The sequence below is a fragment of the Salmo salar genome, chromosome 09 (genome assembly GCF_965601325.2).
Source record: "Salmo salar chromosome 09, fSalSal1, whole genome shotgun sequence".
Classification (NCBI taxonomy): Eukaryota; Metazoa; Chordata; class Actinopteri; order Salmoniformes; family Salmonidae; genus Salmo; species Salmo salar.
This window is the reverse complement of record NC_138299.1, coordinates 128,546,064-128,564,294: the sequence shown is the minus strand read 5'-3', so window position 1 is coordinate 128,564,294 and position 18,231 is coordinate 128,546,064. Positions and strand designations below refer to the sequence as shown.

At 49.7% G+C, this 18,231-nt stretch overlaps 1 protein-coding gene across 16 annotated transcripts in view; it reads left to right on the top strand.

Moving 5' to 3' along the window:
- Positions 1 to 18,231, top strand: part of LOC106612562 (histone-lysine N-methyltransferase MECOM) — a 179,346-nt gene that overhangs the window by 69,163 nt on the left and 91,952 nt on the right. For all 16 annotated transcript variants that reach the window (XM_014213830.3, XM_014213824.3, XM_045724474.2 and 13 more), the window contains exon 2: positions 1,536 to 1,891. In XM_014213830.3, the coding sequence (XP_014069305.1) occupies positions 1,536 to 1,891 (356 nt within the window). The remainder of the gene's footprint in view (positions 1 to 1,535; positions 1,892 to 18,231) is intronic.

Genomic DNA, 18,231 nt, shown 5'->3' with positions numbered 1-18,231 from the left:
CAGAAGCCTCTCTCATAACTCTCATAGGGCCACGTTGTAATGTGTCATTGATTTGTGCTTGATTACATGATTATTGACTTGTTTTGCATCCGTGTGTTAGAAACTCATAGACTATAAGTATAGGCTACCCAGTTTACCCTGATGCTGTACTTGTAGGACAGTCATCTCCAGCTTCCAATTGGTTCACTCATCCCCCCCTCCTCTCCCCTGTAACTACACTACATGACCAAAAGTATGTGGACACCTGCTTGTCGAACATCTCATTCCAACATCATGGGCGTTAATATGGAGTTGGTTCCCCCTTTGCTGCTATAACAGCCTCCACTCTTCTGGGAAGGCTTTCCACCAGATGTTGGAACATTGCTGGGGGGACTTTCTTCCATTCAGCCATGAGAGCATTAGTGAGGTAGGGGACTGATGTTAGGTGATTAGGCCTGGCTTGTAGTTGGCGTTCCAATTCATCCCAAAGGTGTTCGATGGGGTTGAGGTCAGGGCTCTGTGCAGGCCAGTCAAGTTCTTCCACACCGACCTCACTTTGTGAACGGGGGCATTGTCATGTTGAAACAGGAAAGGGCCTTCCCCAAACTGTTGCCACAAAGTTGAAAGCACAGAATTGTCTAGAATGTCATTCTATGCTGTAGCGTTAAGATTTTCCTTTACTGGAACTAAGGGGCCCAGCCCGAACCATGAAAAACAGCCTCAGAATATTATTCCTCATCCACCAAACTTTACAGTTGCCACTATGCATTGGGGCAGGTAGCGTTCTCCTGGCAGCCGTCAAACCCAGATTCGTCTGTCGAACTGCCAGATGGTGAAGCATGATTCATCACTCCAGAGAAAGTGTATACACTGCTCCAGAGTCCAATGGCGGTGAGCTTTACACCACTCCAGCTGCCGCTTGGCATTGCGCATGGTGATCTTAGGCTTGTGTGCGGCTGCTCGGCCATGGAAATCCATTTCATGAAGCTCCCGATAAACAGTTATTGTGCTGACGTTGCTTCCAGAGTCAGTTTGGAACTTAGTGAGTGTTGCAACTGAGGACAGATGACGCTATGCGCTTCAGCATTCGGGGGTCCCGTTCTGTGAACTTGTGTGGCCTACCACTTCACGGCTGAGCCGTTGTTGCTCCTAGACATTTCAACATCGCAATAACAGCACTTACAGTTGACCGGGGCAGCTCTAGCAGGGCAGAAATTTGACGAATTGACTTGTTAGAAAGGTGACATCCTATGACGGTGCCACGTTGAAAGTCACTGAGCTCTTCAGAGATTGCATGGCTATGTGCACAAATTTTATACACCTGTCAGTAACGGGTTTGGCTGAAATAGCCAAATCCACTAATTTGAAGGGGTGTCCACATACTTTTGGTGATGTAGTGTATTCCCCAGGTTGTTGCTTTAAATTAGAATGTGTTCTCAGTCAACTTACCTGGTAAAATAAGTCTACACTGATGCTGTACTTTAGGTAAAAATGCTAGAGCCTCGCCCTCAAGTTCTCTCTCTGCCTCTCTCTCTCTCTCTCTCTTTCTCCATCAGGTAATGGTGAGGACTTTGCCCTTTACCCCTCTGATGTCCTGGATGATGTGTGTGTATCGGACGGAGACCCTGCGGCACCAACCTCGGCCCCCCCAGCAGAGGACTCCCCCTCCCCTGGCTTCTCCGCTGACGATGACGCCTCTCCCCTGGAGCCGTCCCCCTTCCACTCTGCCCTCTACATGCCCCAGGACGAGATGCCCGTTCCCCCCGACTTCCAGCTGCGCCAGTCGGGCATCCCCGGTGTCGGCGGCGGCCTGGGCATCTGGGCACGGAGGACGGTGGACGTGGGCGAGCGCTTAGGACCGTACGTGGGTGAGCAGCGGGCGTGCCTGAGAGACCCCACCCAAGGCTGGGAGGTAGGAGAAAGACTTGCTGTTTATTGTCAGGGGATTCTCTTCTCTCTGTTCTCTGTTACGGAGGCAGGGATGGAGGGAAGGAGGGATAGAGGGAGGGAGCAACGGAGGGAGGACAGCGGGTCACAGTTCTTCTTTTAACGCTCTGCCCATGTTGGTCTCTGGGATTGAAGTGTCCCAGTTGCCGTGGCGTTTGTTGCTGAGTGATGTCATCTCACCTCACCCCAGTCCAATGGGGTAACAGAGAGCGCCCCCCAGGCAGCCCCTCTACGGTTTGCTCTCTATCCTCTTAACTCAATTAAAATGAAAAGCTATAAATCCTGTCTTTAGCCCCGGTTAAAGACCCACAGCGGCCATTGGCCAATCACAATATTGGCCAGGCCGTGCACACAATCGAAGACAGGGGTCACAGGACAAGGTCAGAGGTTAGGAGGTCAGGTGCAGCCTCTGTCTGTGTCAGCCCTGTCTCGTTTTACGGAGTAGGATAGGAGAAGGGAGGGGAGGGGGGAGAAGGTCGAGGTCATAAGGGTATCAGTCTAATTGAGAGCCCCCTAAACAGATCCTCTCCTCTCATTTCGGGTTGAGAGACCTTCTCCCCCTGCGAAAACACTTCAAAGTCTTTGTCCTTCTGTAAGACAGCACCAGAAACACCATGCATGACTATCTACTGGTTAACTAACTAACAAACATTCATAAAATCAAGAATGTAGACTAAATGAAAAAATATGATCTAACACTGGTACACTATCATAACCTACGGAAGTCTCCCAACCCTTAGGCCCAATTTTACGCTAGTGTTGGTGGAATATCAGCTCTGGTCTATATAAATAGTTTGGGTTTAGATTTGGTTTGGATAGTGGAACGGTGGTCATGGTTAGACTTGCATCATCGACCATCAGGTCTAACTGAGTGGGTTTGGCTCCAACAGGGCCAATAAATGGTTTCTCTCCTGCCGTACGTTTCTGTTCCAAGCAGAAACTTTTTGTTCATTATTTACTGCTACCATGAGACTTAGCACATCAATTGCCCTAATAGCGAAATGAAATCCACTCTCTTTTTTAAAATAATTTCGCTAACATTGGGATTTAATATGATTTAAAAAGTATCTGCCTCTCCCAGAGAGAGATTTACGGCTGGTTGAACAAGCTCTCGGGCTCTCGCCTTTTTTTTCCCAAGGAAGGAAATAAAGGAAAAAGGTTTCATGAATTTTAATCCGCTGGTAATTTATGGGGAGCTTGAATAATATGTATTTAAAAAGAAGCTGAGGATTATGGGAGGAAAGATGGGATGGCCGGGGAGGCAGCACTGTATCATTATGTTTAATTACTTCACTGACAGCGGCCCATAACTCTTTCCATTAAGTAAATAAGTTGTAAAGAATTTATGATGAAATGCCACATTATTCAGAACGGATATTCAGTGATGACATCCCTGCATTAAATATGGTAAACGCCATTAAGTCCCCCTCCAAAGACAGCCTCGCTCCCTCCCTCAATCACGTGCCCGCAAACCGTCAATATGCCAATAAGCAAAAGGGTCTGTAAAAAAAAAAAAAAAATTGATTTGGTAAATGTGAGTTAAGATAGATCTGTTTGCTTTCATCATCAATTCTGCGCTGCATCCCGGGGTGATGTCACCGACCAGGGAGCGATAAAGCGGTGGCGCCCATCTGGAGCGAGTGATGGAGGGCCGTGAGCGCCTGCCGCCTGCGCCCGTGACAGACCGGGGGAAGTTTGTCACCAGGGAGGCCAGCGCTCCACGCCATCACCATAAATTTGGGCATTATTCATAAAGGAATATAGTGAGTTATAGCAGAGATGCTTTATGAACACAGGAATGGTGAGTTATGGGTAAGATAGCTTCAGTAAATAAAAGAGAGAACCAACGTGTTTGTCAGGGCTGGAGGTCCTCCTGCTTCTCACTGAGGGCAGGCCAGGTGTGTGTGTGTGTGTGTGTGTGTGTGTGTGTGTGTGTGTGTGTGTGTGTGTGTGTGTGTGTGTGGTGTGTGTGTGTGTGTGTGTGGGGGGGAGTGCGCATGCATGCGTTGTATACTTTTCTGTGTTGTTGCATGAGAGATATATACCTTGTTCACAGGAGTTTTACGATATGTTCCTCTTTAAAAAATCCTCTGCTTGTTTCACACTGTTTAATTTGAAAGAAAACGGAGTGGGTTTTTGTACTGTACACAGGCTCCTTCTGGATGTCAATGTCATTTAGCTGGTGATGTATACTGAGTATATTTCACCTGGTAGTCTTCATTAGAATCAGCAGACGTCCTCCATCGTCTCTGCCTCCTCAAAGAGATCTTCTCACTAAAGTCGACTCAAGTCCTGCTCAGCCGAGGACTGGAACAAGCACCATTTATCAGAGTGGGAACAGTGGGGAGAGGTGAGAGGTGAAGGGTGAGGGTGTTATCAAGGGTTCATCTATTAGTGGAAAGACAACAGCAACAACAAAAAATCCTCTCTTCTGTGATCACCTGTGGATCAGCATGTGTTGCCTCCCGATTACATTGGAAGGTTATTTTTCGGTATCACTGTTAGATTGAAAATAGATCAGTAATGGTATAATGTATGTAATGCTGGTATTATAGAAGTGTATTGCATATATTGTAACATAAACTGTGTCTGTTGTATATGGAAACAATAACAGGATGCTTTTTCCCAGAGCAATTGAATGTTATTTTTCATGCGGGGATCCTTTTCCGCCTGGATACTCACCACTAGTCCATATTCGGCTGTCTTTTCTTGAGCCGTGTGGCACATTGAAATTCAAACACTGTTTGTGTCCGTTCTCCCCAGTCACTCCACCAGCAACAAGGAGAGAGACGGCCCAGCGAGAGAGAGAGAGAGAGAGAGAGTTATCCTCCAACTCGATGAGTTTTCATTGGGGTTCGCCCACCGCCTCCCACCTCATCACACTGGCCCACGGGGTTATGGGTCCAGTTCAGAGACTGGAGAAAGAAGGGTGCCTCCCGCTGCAGAGGGGGGGGGGCTTGGGACTCAGGGGTCTTTGTGCATCTCTTGAGTGGGGGGGGGGGGGGGGATTAGAAGTTCTGGGTGAATGGGGAGTCGAGGATTAGCTGGGTTGGTCTGGTCTGGGCCTGCTTTCCTGGGCCTGCCTGCCTGCCCTGCCTGCCCTGCCTGCCCTGCCTGCCTGCCTGCCTGCCTGCCCGCCTGCCTGCCTGACTGCCCTGCTTGTCTGTCTGTCTGTCTGTCTCCTGAGCTGAGAGGCACTCCTCCAGCACAGAACACAGTAAGGAGGGGAGGGGGAGCGTGGAGCCTCTCTGCTGGTTGTCATTCAGATACCATTCAGATACCATTCAGATACCATGTCAAGATCGACAGGCAGTCAGACACGACCAAGGAGGGCCGGAGAGCTTTAGGCAGGTTGGGCTCAGGAGAGGAGAGGGGCGGGCCGGAGAGCTTTAGGCAGGTTGGGCTCAGGAGAGGAGAGGGGCGGGCCGGAGAGGGCGTGTTTTTTGTGCGCGGATAAGCCGTTGTCCTGAATGAATGCAGATGTCTCCTGACTGTCCTCCCTGTCTTGTGTCTCTGACGGCCTGTCACCTCTGTCACCGGGGGAGAAAGAGGCAGAAAGAGCCTAGTCTCACTCCCACCCAAAGGGACCCTTAATCCGCTGGCCCCAGCCTCTTTGACTGTCCCAGAGATGGACCCACACTGCAGCATAGAGAGCCTGCAGCCACTGGGGAGGGATGAACCACTCTGTCATTCACCAGCTTTCAATGGACACACACTCTGAGGCTCTCTCTCTCTCTCTCTCTCTCTCTCTCTCTCTCCTCTCTCTCTCTCTCTCTCACACACACAAGTACTTAGAAATGCCAAGTAAGGTGGCCTGGCCTTGGGAACGATCTAAAAACAAAGTTTCAGTGTATTGTCGTAGTCTTAAATCAACAACAGTAAAGTCATTACAGCACAGTTTCACATTTTCTTACTATTCCCACTAAACGATTGCTAAATGGTGTCGTTGTGTTTGCAGTTAAAAATATTGTCCCATATAGCGTTAATGAATTGTGAAGTGGCCAAGAAAGCTAATTGAAATCTGTGGTGGCGTGTGGAGAGAGAGGCAGAACGTCACGTCACAATCAAGTAGCCAGTGTACTGGGTTCAGTGGTGACCTATTAGCTTCCATCCCTCTATCCTTTCATCTCTCAATACATTCCTCCCTCCAGCCATCTACCCTTCCATCCCTCAATACATTCCTCCCTCCATCCCTCTATCCTTTCATCCCTCAATACATTCCTCCCTCCATCCATCTATCCTTCCATCCCTCAATACATTCCTCCCTCCATCCCTCTATCCTTTCATCCCTCAATACATTCCTCCCTCCATCCATCTATCCTTCCATCCTTCAATACATTCCTCCCTCCATCCATCTATCCTTTCATCCCTCAATACATTCCTCCCTCCATCCCTCTATCCTTTCATCCCTCAATACATTCCTCCCTCCATCCCTCTATCCTTCCATCCTTCAATACATTCCTCCTTCCATCCATCTATCCTTTCATCCCTCAATACATTCCTCCCTCCATCCCTCTATCCTTTCATCCCTCAATACATTCCTCCCTCCATCCCTCTATCCTTCCATCCCTCAATATATTCCTCCCTCTATCCCTCTATCCCTCTTTACTTTCATCCCGCAATACATTCCTCCCTCCATCCATCTATCCTTCCATCCCTCAATATATTCCTCCCTCCATCCCTCTATCCTTTCATCCCTCAATATATTCCTCCCGCCATCCCTCTATCCCTCCATTCCTCTATCCCTCTATCCCTCCATCCCTCCATCCCTCTCAGAGACTGAGGGTTGAGGTTGTACAGGAACACTGCTACTGAGAACACATATTGTTTATAGACGCCTCATCACACAGACACCTAATTGTAATGAGAGTTAAGCTTGTAAATTAAATCTGTGTCCTGGTCTTAGGAATGGTGAGTGTGTGTGTCCGTGTGTGTGTGTGTCCGTGTGCGTGCGTGTGTGTGTGTGTGTGTGTGTGTGTGTGTGTGGCATGCATGCGTGTTCGTGCGCTGAGTGAGTTAGTGAGGGAAGGGAGCTCCATTGTTCCAGTGCAGCCTGCAGCACGGCTGTGACTGTGGCCCTCTGCGTACAGGGACCCTCTTCGTCCCCCCCTCCACCAACCTGCTTTGTGTTGGAGGAAATAGAGCTGTGCCCAGCCACCCTAATCAGCTTACAGTGCTAATTCAGCCCCAGCTCCAGCCCCATCTCCAGCCCCAGACACAGTCCCCAGCCCAAGTCCTAGCTTCAGCCTCTACCAGGCAAAACACATTACCAACATCCTCCATCCCTGCATTATCCACCAGCTCCAGCTCTACCTCTTCTACAGGTGGGGGCCACACAGCACCCTTCCCTGTTTACTTGGAGTGTGAGTCCATCTTATTAAACAGCCCCGTGTGGGGTGTGTGTGTGTGTGTGTGTGTGTGTGTGTGTGTGTGTGTGTGTGTGTGTGTGTGGGGTGCGTGCGTGCGTGCGTGCGTGCGTGCGTGCGTGCGTGCGTGCGTGCGTGCGTGCGTGCGTGGTGCGTGCGTGCGTGTGTGTGCGTGCGTGCGTGCGTGCGTGCGTGCGTGCATATGTGTGTCTGCCCCTGCGTGCATGCCATTGTCCACTCTGTCCCTGTTAGGGCGATGAGCGTTCCTCCAGTGTGACTGGAAGTCGATTGTCTTGGAGACATGGTGTCTATTCAAAACAAGAGAAGTTGGGGGTCTTTCTCTCTCCCTCTCATTTGATTAGTAATCCCTTTCGTTGGTCTAATCTGTCGTGTTTGGTGGTGGTGGAAGGGTAGCTTGGGGGGAGAGGACTGTTATTATTGATGTTCTAATCTCGTGTGAGAGGAGCGAGGAAAGTCGAGGCACATTCAAGAGTGGGAGAGAGAAAGAGAGAGAGAATTCCACTCCACGAGGTCACCGAGCGTGCATTCCAACAGTCTTGTCTCTAGGCCACTCTTCTCTCTTTTAGTCCAAGGGGGAAAAAAGAACTTTACAAATGAACGATTTCCCCCCTCTCTTCCTAGCCCTCTCCTCCCTCCCTTTCCTCCTCTCCTCCCCTCTCTCTCCCTCTCTCTGTCTGGCTGTGGTATCCCAGCAGGGAGGGGAAGCTAGGTTAACTAATTGAACAGGGTCAGAGGGAATTGCAGCAGGACAAAGACTGGCATTAGTGGCACAGCCAGAGGAAGGTGGACCTGGCAACAATGCCAGGTGAAGGAGGGTGTGGATGGGGGGGATAGCCTAAGAGGTCAGGGGTCACAGACCTTATTAGATCTCAGGAGAATAGGGGGACGTGTTTGGCTGGCTGGGGAGGGAGGGGGAGTTCACCTGGTAGAAAGGCTACAATAGAGAGTGGGATGGAGGAGGATCGGTGGGTACTCCATTAAAGCTAACTCAGCTTCTGAACAGCCCACTCAGGCCAGACAAGCGTCTGCACACCGGATGCCCCATACTAGGCAGCAAAACATATCCTATAGGAAGGCCAAAGGAAATGCACAGAGCTTAAGTCAAACACAATGACCCTTGTCTGTCTATACGTTTGCCTACTCTATGTCTCTATAGGTGCAACCAATCTCAGTTGGTTGATTCTAAAAACAGGTGCCATTAGCTCTAATCTTAGGAACTTAGCATAAATGGTTACACTGCCTTATAAGACATGCTATAAGACATGCTATAAGACATGCAATAAGACATGCTATAGTATGTCTACTATCCCAAGCTGTTTTTGCGCTCTGAGTATGTCTCTGCTCAGATAGGATGTGATGGCACACAGAGGTTGAGCAACCACACCTGTATAAGGGTCTTTAAAATCACACACACCTACCTAACTGTCTCCCCTGTCTCCCCTGTCTCCCCCGTCTCCCCCGTCTCCTCCTGTCACCCCCGTCTCCCCCGTCTCCTCCGTCTCCTCCGTCTCCTCCGTCTCCCCCGTCTCTCCCGTCTCCCCCGTCTCCCCCGTCTCCTCCGTCTCCTCCGTCTCCCCTGTCTCCCCTGTCTCCCCTGTCTCCCCTGTCTCCTCTGTCTCCTCTGTCTCCTCTGTCTCCCCTGTCTCCTCCCGTCTCCCCCGTCTCCCCCGTCTCCCCCGTCTCCCCCGTCTCCTCCGTCTCCCCCGTCTCCCCCGTCTCCTCCGTCTCCTCTGTCTCCCCTGTCTCCCCTGTCTCCCCTGTCTCCCCTGTCTCCCCTGTCTCCTCTGTCTCCTCTGTCTCCCCTGTCTCCTCCCGTCTCCCCCGTCTCCCCCGTCTCCCCCGTCTCCTCCGTCTCCCCCGTCTCCCCCGTCTCCTCCGTCTCCTCTGTCCTCCCCTGTCTGCCCTGTCTCCCCTGTCTCCCCTGTCTCCTCCTGTCTCCCCTGTCTCCCCTGTCTCCCCTGTCTCCCCTGTCTCTCCTGTCTCCCCTGTCTGCCCTGTCTCCCCTGTCTCCTCCTGTCTCCCCTGTCTCCACTGTCTCCCCTGTCTCCCCTGTCTCCCCTGTCTGCCCTAGCATTACACTGAATAAACCCACCATTTCTCTCTTGTGCACTCAGACACACTGTCCCCTCTCTCTATCACACGCATACACATACTCTCACTCAGAAACACACATCTAAATTTGCAAAAACCCACGTTCACACACACACTCAGACAGGAGTGAAAATGAGGGGACTCTTAAACAGGCGCACAGGAAGCAAAGGTGATGAATTCCGTGTGCGGGGATACGTCCACCCAGCTCACAGATATCTTATGTAAGGTCTCCCTTTAAACACACTGCTGATTGTTTCCAAATGGACTCCTGGTGGTGGTGGGGGAGGGAGGGAGGGAGGGAGGGAGGGAGGGAGGGAGGGAGGGAGGGAGGGAGGGAGGGAGGGAGGGAGGGAGGGAGGGAGGGAGGCGAGAGAATGATGAAGATATTGAAAGAGAGAGTTTGTGTGTGAGACAGAGAGAAAGAGGAAGAGAGAGGGAGAGAGAGAGAAAGAGAGAGCGAGAGAGAGAGAGAGAGAGAGAAACAGAGAAACAGAGAAACAGAGAAACATCGGCCGCAGCCAGGCAGGATTTTTAGGTCCAGCACAGAGAGGAGGAATATAGGAACTCTGTCCCGCTTTTTCTGCTTGAGTCGCCCTAGTCCTTAACTAACAGTCAGATCGCATTACCCAGGCAGTAAATCTAAGTACTGGTTAACGCTAATACTCAAGCGCTAATACTACGCTACAAAACAGCTGTCTGTGGTTGGAACTGTGCAAACAGGCAAAGGCTGGGCCGCCTGTCCTCTCTGAGCTGCTGCTAGACTCTCTTACATGGTTATTATGTCCTGAAACTCTCCTAGTAGTGTGTGCGTGTGTGTGCATGTGTGTGTGCATGCAGGTGTTTGTGTGTGTATTCATGTGTGTCATTTTCTCCTAGTAGCTCGTTCCTGTGTGTTATATGCATTTGGTGTGTGTGTGAGCATGTGTGAGCGTGTAACGTGAGCATGTCAGTGACTGAATGTTTGTGCGTCTCACTCACTCCCTCTCTCCCTTGTCCCAGTTCAAGGGCTAATGGGTGTGGGGGCCTGGTTTGAGAGCTCATTACCAGGTTAAGAGCTAAAACACAGGCAGGCAGGCCAGCATATTCAGACCCTGACACAGAGCAACACCATAGTCCTCTTTCAATTACTCCATATTGCTCCTCCAATTACGGTGGAGCAGATCCAACGGGAGAGCTGCCACCGTGGAGAGGAAGCAGAGGCCCAATGGCTGTAATGAGGTCCTAACCCTTACAGTGGGCCATTATGGCATAATGCTTTAATTTGAGCCATATGATAGCCATTGCGTGTCTAAGTTATTGAAAAGTCAATATTTGTGAGCTTGCCCTCACCTCGGATGTGGTCTGGGTTTTGGGATTGACTGTAGACTGCGTAGAGAGAGAGAGACACGAGGGGTAGTGATACAGTACAATGTGGCACACCTGAGCGCTATCACTTAAGACTAACACCTTAAACTTGATATAGATATATTCTCATACCAGACCTGTTCAAATATTATTTCAAATTTCTCAGTTACTTTCACATACGTTGGAAGTAAGTATACAGATATGTTTTATTTGAAAAGACAAGTAGTTGAATATGTTCATGTATTTGGAAATACTCAAATACACTGCAACGCATTTAACCCAGGTATTTGAAAATAGTATTTGAAATAAGTATTTGAAAATACTGTCAAATACAATTTGGTAGACTATTTGGATTTTACAAATAACAATTAAAATACTGCAATACAATTACTTGTTTTGGGCTGTGCATTTTAAAATACTCAAACCCATAACAAATTATTAGGGCCCTGAGTTTATCCTTACCAGTGACCACATAACCTGATCAAGAAGAACTCTGGGCCCTAGCTCTAGGTTAACTCAGGGCCTATCTCTTACCGTTACATATTGATCCCATTAACACGTGGATCCATGTAGCTGCATTTGAGTTTGAGTGTGTGGAAGCATTGGGATCTTCCAGTCAGATCTGAAATAACACTACCTGATTTCATAGTTGTGCTTTCTTTAGAAAACAACTCAGCAAAAACATCTTGAGGTGTACTGTACAAATGCTGTGAATCAGGTGTAATTTGTGTCAAGCTATATCTGCTATTTGTTTACATTCAGATCAACTTCAGGAATTATTTTTACTTTGTTACAAAAAAAATTGCGGGGTATCTTTTTCAAATCCAGCATTGTTCATTGTTTAAAGAAATAAATGAAGCAATAAAAAGCCAACTCTTATTGGATTAGACGGCCAGAGTATCTTCATGTGGTTTGCATTACTCTTTTCTAAACTTCTGTGTGAGGTAAGTGACTGAGGCTAGACATGGCAGTCACCCTGCAATCCACAGATAAATGCAGTCCACTCATCCGCGGACAAAGTGGGACAGATAAGAGTTTCTCCTCCGACTGCTAAGAAGGGGAGGGAGGGAGGGAGGGAGGGAGGGAGGGAGGGAGGGAGGGAGGGAGGGAGGGAGGGAGGGAGGGAGGGAGGGAGGGAGAGAAAATATACAGAGAAAGTAACAACAGGATTATGAGAAGGTGGAGCGAGAATGTGTGAGAGATGAGGTGCAGAATGAGAGGGAGAAAGCAACAGTGATTGAGTTGAGAGAAGACTAAAAGAGAGTGAACAAGAGAGAGCAAGAGGGATAGAGAGAGAGAGAGAATGTCAGAGTAAATGAAAGAATGAGCGAGTTAAAGGATGTCCCGTGTCTGTTGTCAGAGAGAGACTGGAATGAAGAAAAGGGACATGCACTGACTGGGAGACAGATTCCCCGGCGTTCTGAAGGGAACGTTCCCGTTCCCAAGTGTCCCCGTGCAGCCCCCTAATAGGATTTTCTCGGCTCCAGCAGGTAGTCTGAGTGGGACTCCCAGATAAGGGTTAATGCAGCTCGATGGTTCCTCGGCTGCACAGACGTTTGGGGAGTCTCTGTCACTCCCACCCATTGGCCTGCTTTGTCAGCACCAATCCATCAGAAAGGATTTATCCCCCGGACTAAAACTCAGCGGCCATTTCTGACACATCCAACAAACTTAATGGTTGTCTCCCGGTCCTGGCGCAGGCCTGTTAAGTCCTAATGAGTTAGCGTCTTCCACAGGGATGAGAGAAAGTCTCACGGAAATCAATTTCTCAGCCGATTACACATTGTCATCAGCCAAAACAAAATAAGAAAAAGAGGACAGGACAGGAGCAGCAGCGGCAGAGAGCAGAGCTGTGGGATCTCTGAGAAAAAGGCTAACGGGGCATCCCTCTTCTCGCTCTCTCTCTCGCCTCTGATTGTTCCCTATTTTTCTTCGGGACCATTTTTATGGTTGCTTCCTTTCCCCTCCAAGACATGTTATGACAGGCATTGTAATCTCTTTAGAGCCGTGGGGACCCTCTCTTTGGGTTCACGCTCTTCTCTGGCCCTGAGTGAAAGCGGGACGGGGTCCAACTGCTACCCAGGACACAGAGCCATAAATCATCCCACCGCCTGGCACGGCTGGTGCACTGCTGGACCGGCCTCCACTTCCTGAACCACTACCAGTTCCTGCAGGGGACAAAAAGGCCTTTGTGGGTTTCTCTGGGCAAGCCAGATCCAGATCCTCTCCCTTTGAGGGCGCTGAGGTTTATGAGCGGTGCTGCCGAGAGGGGCTGTGAGAGGGCAGGCCAAGCCAGAAGGAGAGAGAGGGAGTGGGGGTTGGGAGGTTAAGGAGTGGGGTGGGAGGTTAAGAAGGACAACAGGATAGTCCAAGAGATGTGACAAAGAAGAAGATAAAATCAAGAAAAGGGAAGGAAGAAGATACAAGGAAGAAGATAAAATCAAGAAAAAAGTAAGCTGGAGAGAAATTGAGAGTATTTTTATGACTACCTCCTGTAAAGTATCTATATTTTGGCCCTCCCCACTGGGCAAAAACTGGTTGAATTAACATTGTTTCCATGTAATTTCAACCCCAAAAATTGTGATGACATTGAATCAACGTGGAAAAGCAATTGGACTTGCAAAAAGTCATCAACATAAGGGCATTTTATTTCACGTTGAATTCACGTTAGTTGACAACTCAACCAAATGTAAAACGAAACTAGACGTTGAAATAACGTCGGTGCCCAGTGGGTCTTCATTTATCAAACAGGTTCCTATTTTTTACCCCCCATCCTACTTTCACTTCAAGAAAATGTAATAAAGCTAGCTTTGAAACTAAAGAACTAGCCAGCAGTTGAGTGTCCCGGGCCAGCCCTCTTCTTCTTGATGATCCTGTTCATGCAAACAGAGGCCACCATTTTACCTTAGTCAAAACAAAAGAAATATAGCTAGCTGTGAAACAGTTCCAGGCCTGCCCTCAACGAAGAGGCCTCCCACTCCCCATTTCCCCCATCCATCCAACCTCCATCTTACCTCTCTGTTTTAACGTCTCCACCTCAGCGTCAGCGAGTTAGGGACGACTGTTTTCTTTCGGACACAGATCAAGACGTTACAGCCGCCCCAGGCCCCAGGGGGACCATGTTGGGATGGTGTTGTGAAGCTTCTGACACCGCCGTAAATCTGGTGTGGGTGTCCCATCTCTGCGGTGCCTGTGCGATGAGAACACCAATGAGGCGTGAGGATGAACATTCCACGGCCGTTCTCACAGAAACCCCTGGGTTTTCGACTCTCGACAAAATAACACTTTTCTGCCGCCTCTGACTGGTGTGTCTCTCTGCAGCTGCCCAGCTGTCTATCTTTCCACCCTACTGGAATGGCGCTCTCATCCATACTCCCGGCCTCTTAGTGTAAAACCTTTCCTGGGAACTTTGCTTACTTAGTGTATAGCGCCGTGTTTGTGTTAAATGATGAATATGAGGCACCGTCATGTGTGTTATTCCACTGTCTATGAAAGATTGTTCCAATACCAAGCGGCTGTGCGTTGATGTGGATTTTTTCCCATAATCCACCAGCAGTAGTGTGTCTGTGTTGTCGTCGAGCCACAGAGCCCTAAGTGTGTGGAGTCTGCTAATAGAATGAGTAGAGAGTAGAGACTGTGCATGGCCATGAATACACTGCCAGGGAACAGCCTTGTTCAGACCAAGTGCCTGGGAAAGAGTGTGGTAATGGGAGAGATTTGTGGTCGGTAATGGTAGCGGTCGGGGTACTGTGTGTGGTTGTTAGGTCATAGAAATAGAATTACTAGAAGGGACAAAGCCTCTCAGACCACAGCAATTTGACTTCAACACTCATGGGAATACTCGATATGACCGCCAGTCTTCCCATGACAGAACATTGACTTGAATGACAACGTATGCTCTAGGAATTATATTTCTATGGCCAGGGCTGTGGCCAACAGGTTGTGCTTGGTGTAGCTCTAGCCTACTCTGTGTGGTTGTCTGGGTTGTGCTGGGTTCTGGGGCCTGTGGACCTCAGTCTCTCCACACGGGCCAGGCTTGTTGGAGCCTCATCCTGCTGCAGCCTCAACCTACTGCTGCGGTGGCAGGCTGGGTCCGGGCCTGTGGACCTCAGTCTCTCCACACAACAGACACGTTAGTCAGATTTTTCACCCAAATGGAAATGCTGCCTGTCACCTCTCCTGCCGCCTCCAACCGCCTCCCCTGTCCAATCCGTCACGCCGCACCGCCGGCCGCGCAAATAGGCCTGCCACTCTCACTGTCATCAGGGTAACGGATGTCCTGTCGTTACCACAGGGCGGGGCGAGGTACGCCCAGGTCCACTCCCCAACCCCCCCTCTCTGCTGATGAGTCTCCCCTCCCCCAGGAGTTGGTTGGGGAGAAAGAGCAGTGTAGAAAAAAGGAAGAGGGTTAACAGCCCCATCACTCCCTCTCTCTCCCCTCCACCCCATCTCTCTGGTCCAGACTCAAAAGCAACCATAACGAGAAAATAAATCGCGTCCACCGCCCGGACTAGTAACCCTAACGGCCGTCATAAATAACGGGGGCCTATTTGAAGGGGAAGATGGGGCATTAGAAGCTATTTACACTGCGGTAGCCGTGCGATCGATCACGAGCAAGCGGCCCATAGATAAGACCGCGGTGATGTCATGGTTATTTATGATGATCTCTGACAGTAAGGCTACAAAGGGATTTTCCGGCCGACAGCTCCATCCGTTTTTGGGGGGATATGATGCATTCTGTCGTCAGGGAAACAATCAGCGGTGGCTGCCACGGCGGCCGGCGGTGCGCTATGGATGCCTGAACCTCGTACACAACCCCTCAATCCCTCCCTCCCTCCCTCAATCCAGCCCTCCCTCCCTCCCTCGCCACCCAGACAAATGTCATCAGTGATTAGGTGCATAAAAAGGGGGGAGAGGGGCCACTTAAGTCTCTGTCCCTAGGCTTCATGTACAGTAGTAGGAGACTGTGAGGCTATATGGAAGCCTACGGCAGAGCATAGAGAATGTGGACACACACTAGTGGTGAACACACACACCTGTACAGACACACACACGGGCATGTTCATGGGGGCTGGCAACACACACACTAGGCCCTAGGACACATAGGTACCGAGCTGCATTCACACACCTACCAGGGCACAGAGATTACTGTAGGGGCTTAGTCTTAAACTGTAAAAAAGTGCCTGAAGAGAAAGAGAGAGTCCCTGGGCTACAGCAGGAGAGATGGAGAGCGCTGGAGGGAAGTTAAGAACAGGAGTTTGGCACGGCTACAATCTTTTTTTTGTTTTTTGTCGCCAGCCCCTCGAAGTAGAAGGAGGAATATTGTGAATATTAGTGCAGAACTTCTGTCCTGGGTCTAATCCCAGGGACTCTCCACGAGCGGGCAGGCTAGAAGCGGGGTTTGAACACTCGTTACCCCCTCTTGACTATCCCCTACCCCTTCACCACGCCTCCTCCTCAATACACTCACGTCAACAAAATAATAATAAAAAAAATGCACAAAAGCAGCAAAACAACAAGATGTGTGGAGTCTAAGTCCTGCCCAGCCCTGATAACGGTTGCCGGGGCTTTAAGTAAGCAAACACATGTGGCCCTTTGATGTGGCCCTTATCTTGGCAACTAGAAACACTCCCAGAGTTTTTCAGCGAGATCAAATTCCTTGCAATTAATCTGCCATTTATTAATATAAAAAACTTTGTCGCAAAAAACACGCACGCACAGGCTGTGTCCACGCGCGGCATGGCACAGCGCTTCTGGGGGCTTTCATGCTGCTAATGAGAAAGTGTGCAGAGAGAGAGAGAAAGAGGGAGAGCTGGGGAAGTATTTGAGTGTAACTCCTTATGGACTTGTTGTGTAGCTCCTTAACACCACATGGTTCATCTCAGATGAGAAGAGAGGGAGTTTATAGGTGATGACAGTTGAGAGGGAGAAACCGTCCTGGCACAGAAGAGCTCTCACAGAGGAGTACAAAGAGGCAACCGAAGGAGGGGGCATTACTTACACAGGGGTGGGGTGTTCAAGGGGAACGGAGAGACACAATACAACGGGGTCAGCACTGGGTCACCTAAAGTCCATGAACTGGAGGCTCCTGTGTGCTGTCACCAGCATGAGCAGTCCCATCCTCACCCAGAGACACACAGACAGACGGACAGAGTTACACATACTCACCCACACACACACACACACACACACACACACACACACACACACACACACACACACACACACACACACACACACACACACACACACACACACACACACACACACACACACACACACACTCAGACAGTGTATTAGGAGGAGTGTGTGTGTGTGGGGGGGGGATCATTGGGATGGGATGGAGAGTTCTCTCAACTCTGACCTCTCAACTCTGACCCATGTGCTGACAAACAGCAAGGGGTTAAGGCATGGATGTTTCCATGGTGACACTCTAGGGTCGTGATGAGGTCAGAGCACTTCCTCATTCGCACAGGTGCTCCTGTAGTATCTCCTCATTCGCATTCGTGTTCAAGAGAGAGAGTGTGTGTGTGCCAGGTCCATGCTGTGTAGTAGGGTGCTGATTGACAGAGGGCATACAGAGGTCCCCTCCCCAGTGCCAGTATCCGACAGAGACACTACAAACTCTACTTTCCTCCCTGTGGGCAGCCCACCAATGAGGATGAGTCCTCCACGCCCGCGGCAGCCCCTCGTCCCTATCCCAGCCTGCCTTGGGGGGGTGGGCAGAGTCTTTTGTTAGAGGACACTGTGGGTAATAAATCTGGATCTGGTAAATAGCCCATGAATAAAGGGAGATTTTATCCTCAGTGGCACGCGGAAGATTTAGTGCGCGAGGCAACATCGCCTCTTCAGAACATCTACAAAGTGGTCACTCAGCGAGCTTTAAGAGGCATAAAAAGCCGACGGTAGTCCATTAAACCTCCAACATGAAGATGGGCTCACGGTGGGTGATTTAGCGTCGACAGGTGCATATATATTCTACTGTGGTGCTCTCTCTCCCTCATTTTTTATTTGTCTCAATGAGGAAATAACTGAGCTCAATGGATTTTAATGGCCAGGCGAGAGAAGAGTCACACAGAGAGAGAGGGAGAGAGAGAGAGAGAGGGAGAGAGAGAGAGGGAGAGGGAGAGAGAGAGAGAGAGAGAGGGGGGGGGGGTTGAGAAAGTGTTTATCAGGTCCATTTCAAGACTACAGGCCCCCCACCACTTCAGAACCACTAAGTTTATAGACAGTGGACCTCTATTGTCTTAAAGGCAGCCATTTGAAGTGGTACATAAAGTGGAATAGTGAGGAGTGATGGTCCAGGGGATGGGGGTGCCGAGGAAGAGGGGGAACTTTGGGGTCAGGACAGAACAGTTAATTTTTCACCTCACGTTGACTAACTCAATGTTGAGTGTGCGACAACATGTATGTCAATGAGTATTGTATGGTGAGAATTATGTGTAGAGAGAGAGAGAAAACCCATTTCTATGCAAACACTGCA